General features: G+C 38.3%; 1 protein-coding gene across 1 annotated transcript in view; it reads right to left on the minus strand.

Annotated features, from left to right (window-relative positions):
• Positions 1 to 2,099: 2,099 nt before the first annotated feature.
• Positions 2,100 to 5,169, minus strand: part of LOC144432869 (uncharacterized) — an 11,722-nt gene continuing 8,652 nt past the window's right edge. Inside the window, exons 8-9 of the mRNA XM_078121166.1 lie at positions 3,978 to 4,139; positions 2,100 to 2,826 (exon numbers count right to left, since the gene is read on the minus strand). Coding sequence (XP_077977292.1) covers positions 2,576 to 2,826; positions 3,978 to 4,139 — 413 coding nt within the window. The 3' untranslated portion in view covers positions 2,100 to 2,575. The remainder of the gene's footprint in view (positions 2,827 to 3,977; positions 4,140 to 5,169) is intronic.

Genomic DNA, 5,169 nt, shown 5'->3' on the forward strand with positions numbered 1-5,169 from the left:
GGGGGGACGACACAAAGCTAATGGTGTTATTATTTGACATTTGTAGACCAGAAATAAAAACGTTGTTAATACTTGCCCCGAAGAAAAATGAAAACGAGCTGTCACTGATCCTCGCCCAAACAAAGAATGTTGTGGTTGAGTATTTGGTGTGACAGTCCAGCAATGGTTTGTTTTTGTTAAGGATGAGTCGTGGTGACTGACATGTGTCCTATTACACACGCTACCTGAACTTTCACAGTCTGTGGTGTCTTAATGGCACATTACAACGAGTAGGTAAAACAAATGAGACTAAAAAACATTCAAGTTACGACACTTTCCAGGTGCAGGTGTTCAAAAACAAAACACAACTACCCAAATCCAGACCGGACAAAACTTTGTAACATTTGCAACCCCACATTGTTCCTCCTTGTTGTGCTGAATTCACTGAAATAGAACAAGAAGGGTGAAATAAAACACGGAGATAATGGGTCCAGTTCTGAAATAACAACTCGGATGTTCTTTTTTTGGTCCACTTGGCCTGTAATAACAAATCTTGACAGGCTGGTACACAGCATACTAAGGCTTCTAAGCAGCTTGGAATATAACTAACTGGTGGTGTGGTCTGTTACCTAGGCCTAGCTACTGGTGGTGTGGTCTCTTACCTAGCTACTGGTGGTGTGGTCTGTTACCTAGCTACTGGTGGTGTGGTCTGTTACCTTCTGGTGGTGTGGTCTGTTACCTACTGGCGGTATTATACTATATACAATGCTTAGATATAGTCGTCATGCAGTTAAAAAGTTCATTGACACTCAGTATGGTTGAATGTTTATAAAAAACAAAAAACTTTCAATCATTTTTTACAAAAGTTCTGTAAAAAGTCTGTGATGAAAGATGGGTTTTGTAAGACTGTTTTTTTTTTTTTAATTTGGCTTTTGGCAAGTTTTGATGAGTTTGTCTGGACTCCTTTAGCTGTACATGGTCAACTTAACAGCACTGTTGCTACCTGCAAAGACTAATTTTAGAGCTAATAAATACATTCATTGTTACGAATTATGTGTGTCAGAGAGAGAGAGAGAGAGAGAGAGAGAGAGAGAGAGAGAGAGAGAGAGAGAGAGAGAGAGAGAGAGAGAGAGAGAGAGAGAGAGAGAGAGAGAGAGAGAGAGAGAGAGAGAGAGAGAGAGAGAGAGGGAGGGAGGGAGGGAGGGAGGGAGGGAGGGAGAGAGAGAGAGAGAGAGAGAGAGAGAGAAGGGGAGGGAGGGAGGGAGGGGGAGAGAGAGAGACTGTGTATGAGTGTGGCAAGCAGAGTGATACTAGCATACCTGCAGACAGAGAACAAAGCAAACAGAAAAAGACTGAAAGCATTCCCTAAATCTGAACCAGTTTAATTCTGAGGAAACAAAGAACTGCCAGGATTTAGGTATAAAATCTGAGTAGTTGTGAAATACATGGCAAAGGATGTCATGGGGATATGAAAGAAAACCACTTGTGTCCCAAATGTTTTCTATAACTTGTAACCTACACAGAATAGGGAACTTGCAATCCAGACTGAGCATGCTCAGACGCAAAGGACTATGCAATTATCTGTGGTTATCATAATATCTAATCTGGCGCTACTGATAAAATAAACCTCCCACAATGGTCAGGATGACTATAAATTGATTATTTTTGGTTACAAACAATGTATCAACATTTTTTACAATACTAATTTGATTAGTATCTATTGTTATCACATTTCCCATGATGCAACATTCAACATGGCGGGTTTGCAAGTTCCCTATTGTAAATATTGTAAACTATGGCCACACATGTTCAAAACTCTGTTAGACCTGTGCCAAAGCAAAGATGGTAATTATGAAGTGTGACAGTAATTCAACACATTGGATCAGAAAGTTGGAAGAGAACCTTACTGATAAAAACTATCTTCATATGAAATCATGAATACATACTTATATATCTTTAGTGTTTAGCTATAACATTTTGCCGTTTATCTTCAATTCAAAACATTCAATACTTTATTTAAAGAAAATACCACTACTCTCTCGGGGTTGGTGACAGCACCCTCTAGTGGCTCATATAGGCACAAACATAGATACTACACTGAGTTCACAACATGCGTCACAAAACATTTTTTTTTATTGTGTACATCCATTTCAAGTCATCTGACATACACTGATATTCACAGTTGAGTTCATACTCAACAAACAATAAAATTCCAGTGCAAATAACTTTTTGTTCCTCAATCTTCCACATAAAAGTTGATAATTCTTTTCACCACACTGTTTGTACTGATAAAACACTTGTTCACACAAAATCAATGACAACATTATGTCCTGCATCAATTGGTTCCACTTCATCAGACTGTTGAACAAAGTGTTTATCTGTTTTGACTGGTCCACAAATGCACCTAGTCATATTGTGTCCATTGAGGGCGCTATAACACAAAGTTGTCAGGCTGAACCGATACTGGTGGCACTGTCACAATTTCTCCAACTCTTGTAATCGAAGTCCGAACACAAAGATAATCAAGTCACCTTCCTCCTTGCTGCCAACATCCAACTTTTGATTTTACTTGATACTCCAAAGCATTATAATTTGATCAATTTTGAATTTGTTTTCTCTCTGGTAGTGCGCCGGCCTCTCTCAACACATCTTCTTTCTCTTTGAAATACTGTCTAAACCATTCTACATGGTCTTTCTTCTGTTGTACAGTAATGTATGCATTTTTACTGAGCCCAGTGACAACTAACTCCATAAAGTGACGGAGTGGTCCCTTCTTAGGAAATCCTTTCAGTAAATGTTCCAGGAAAACATGTTCATGAAAGCCAACACTTTTTTCTTCGTCAAGACCTAAGGTATTAAAACAATTGGAATAAATTAATAAACCTGTTGCCAGTTCCAAGATGCATTGTACGTCTCTCCATATAATACTGTGTGTTGTGTACACACTGAGGGGTTTGCATGCACTACTCAGTGGGATGGTTGTCACCTGACCGTACCCTGGCTTCACCCATAAAAATCCCTCTCTGTCATTGATGGCATTTAGTCTTGGTTCTATACAACCACTCATAATCAAAGAGGTCAACATGTCTTTCCATCATTTTGTGATGAAAATGCTATTTCAAACGTAATAAGACAAAACAATACTAAATGTAACAACATAAGTGACGCCCTCTCGCAAATTGCATCTTGGAACCAGAAAATTGACTATTTGGGTTCAAGAAGACTGTAGGATTGTATGTATAACAGATGAACAGTTTAATATAGTTAATCTATTTCGTTGTCAGTGTTTTCTGTTAAGAGTGGTACAATATAAAGTAGGTCAAATCTAACAGAGTACCCTAAAGTCATAACAAGTGTTCTCTACCAGTGTTTTTGGGTACAAGTAGTAAGTAAAGCTTACCTGATGTCTCCCACATTTTACCTGGGTTCCCTACCAGTATTTATTTTATTATGGGTAGTACATTATGGGTAGTACATTGGTAAAATCTACCTGAACACCCCCCCCCCCCACACACACACACTTAATTCTACCCAAGTTCCCAAGTCATAACAGTGTTCCCTACCAGTGTTTTTATTATGGGTAGTAAGTAGGTACAATCTACCTGAGTCACCCCCGCCCCCAAATTAAATCTACCCAAGTTCCCAAGTCATGACCAGTGTTCCCTACCAGTGTTTTTGATACAATTAGTAACTAAGTAAAGTCTACCCCGCGTTGCCCCCCCCCCCCCCACCACACACACACACAACTTAGTTGTGCAATTGCACTATTGCTCTCTCCTATATGTTTCAACTTTTGGCATTGAATCAAAACTATTTGTCAATTCTCTCTGTTTCAGCATACAAATCAAAAAGCCTGAATTTTATATATATATATATCATGCTTATCCAAATTGAAGTCGAAGACATGAAGTGAGTCACATTGTCCACGGCTGATCAAAGCAAAATATTGGGTAATAACAACTTGTGGAAAAAAGTGGTATAAACATAGTCCTACATACCTTGTTCATTATCAATGGGATAAATCCATAGTTTGCCTTCCTTGGTCCATTGTATCATTTCCTCAAATCCATTCTTAGGTGGAGGAGTTGCTATGGCTTCCAGTTCCTTCTCTCTCTCCATCTCCCAAATACTAGGCAACCCAGTTGTTGCCATGGCAACGTCTATGAAATATGTTGCCAAACAAATAAATACATTGAGAAAAATCACTGATTACCCCTGTCAGTATATTATTGCACATCAGTTTATTTACTTCCCATACTTAAAACAGTGAGAAAGTAGTTACACTAAAACAGGGGTGTGTGCACAAATGTAACACCCATTTGACCAGAGAGGGGGCTAATCAATTTGACACCTATTCTCATTTCATACACCATTGCACCCTCTAAGTATAGACTGATTCCAAGTAGTGTTCTGCATGTATCCACAATCAATGGAACAGATTACTTACTAAAACCTTGTTCTGATAAAATCAAGATTTAACAGCAAGTTATCGTTATTTTTAACTTAAGAGTAACTACACATGATTTGCAACAAACATACCTGTATCCATAACTGTTATTTGACCATAAGTCTCTGGTGTAATGATTTCTACAGACATACCTGTATCCATAACTGTTATTTGACCATCAGTCTCTGGTGTAAAGATTTCTACAGACATACCTGTATCTGTAACTGTTATTTGACCATCAGTCTCTGGTGCAATGATTTCTACAGACATACCTGTATCTGTAACTGTTATCTGACCATCAGTCTCTGGTGTAAAGATTTCTACAGACATACCTGTATCTGTAACTGTTATTTGACCATCAGTCTCTGGTGTAAAGATTTCTACAGACATACCTGTATCTGTAACTGTTATTTGACCATCAGTCTCTGGTGTAAAGATTTCTACAGACATACCTGTATCTGTAACTGTTATCTGACCATAAGTCTCTGGTGTAAAGATTTCTACAGACATACCTGTATCTGTAATTGTTATCTGACCATCAGTCTCTGGTGTAAAGATTTCTACAGACATATCTGTATCTGTAACTGTTATCTGACCATAAGTCTCTGGTGTACTGATTTCTACAGACATACCTGTATCTGTAACTGTTATCTGACCATCAGTCTCTGGTGTAAAGATTTCTACAGACATACCTGTATCTGTAACTGTTATTTGACCATCAGTCTCTGGTGTAATGATTTCTA

The sequence above is a fragment of the Glandiceps talaboti genome, chromosome 3 (assembly GCF_964340395.1).
Source record: "Glandiceps talaboti chromosome 3, keGlaTala1.1, whole genome shotgun sequence".
NCBI classification, from domain to species: domain Eukaryota; kingdom Metazoa; phylum Hemichordata; class Enteropneusta; family Spengelidae; genus Glandiceps; species Glandiceps talaboti.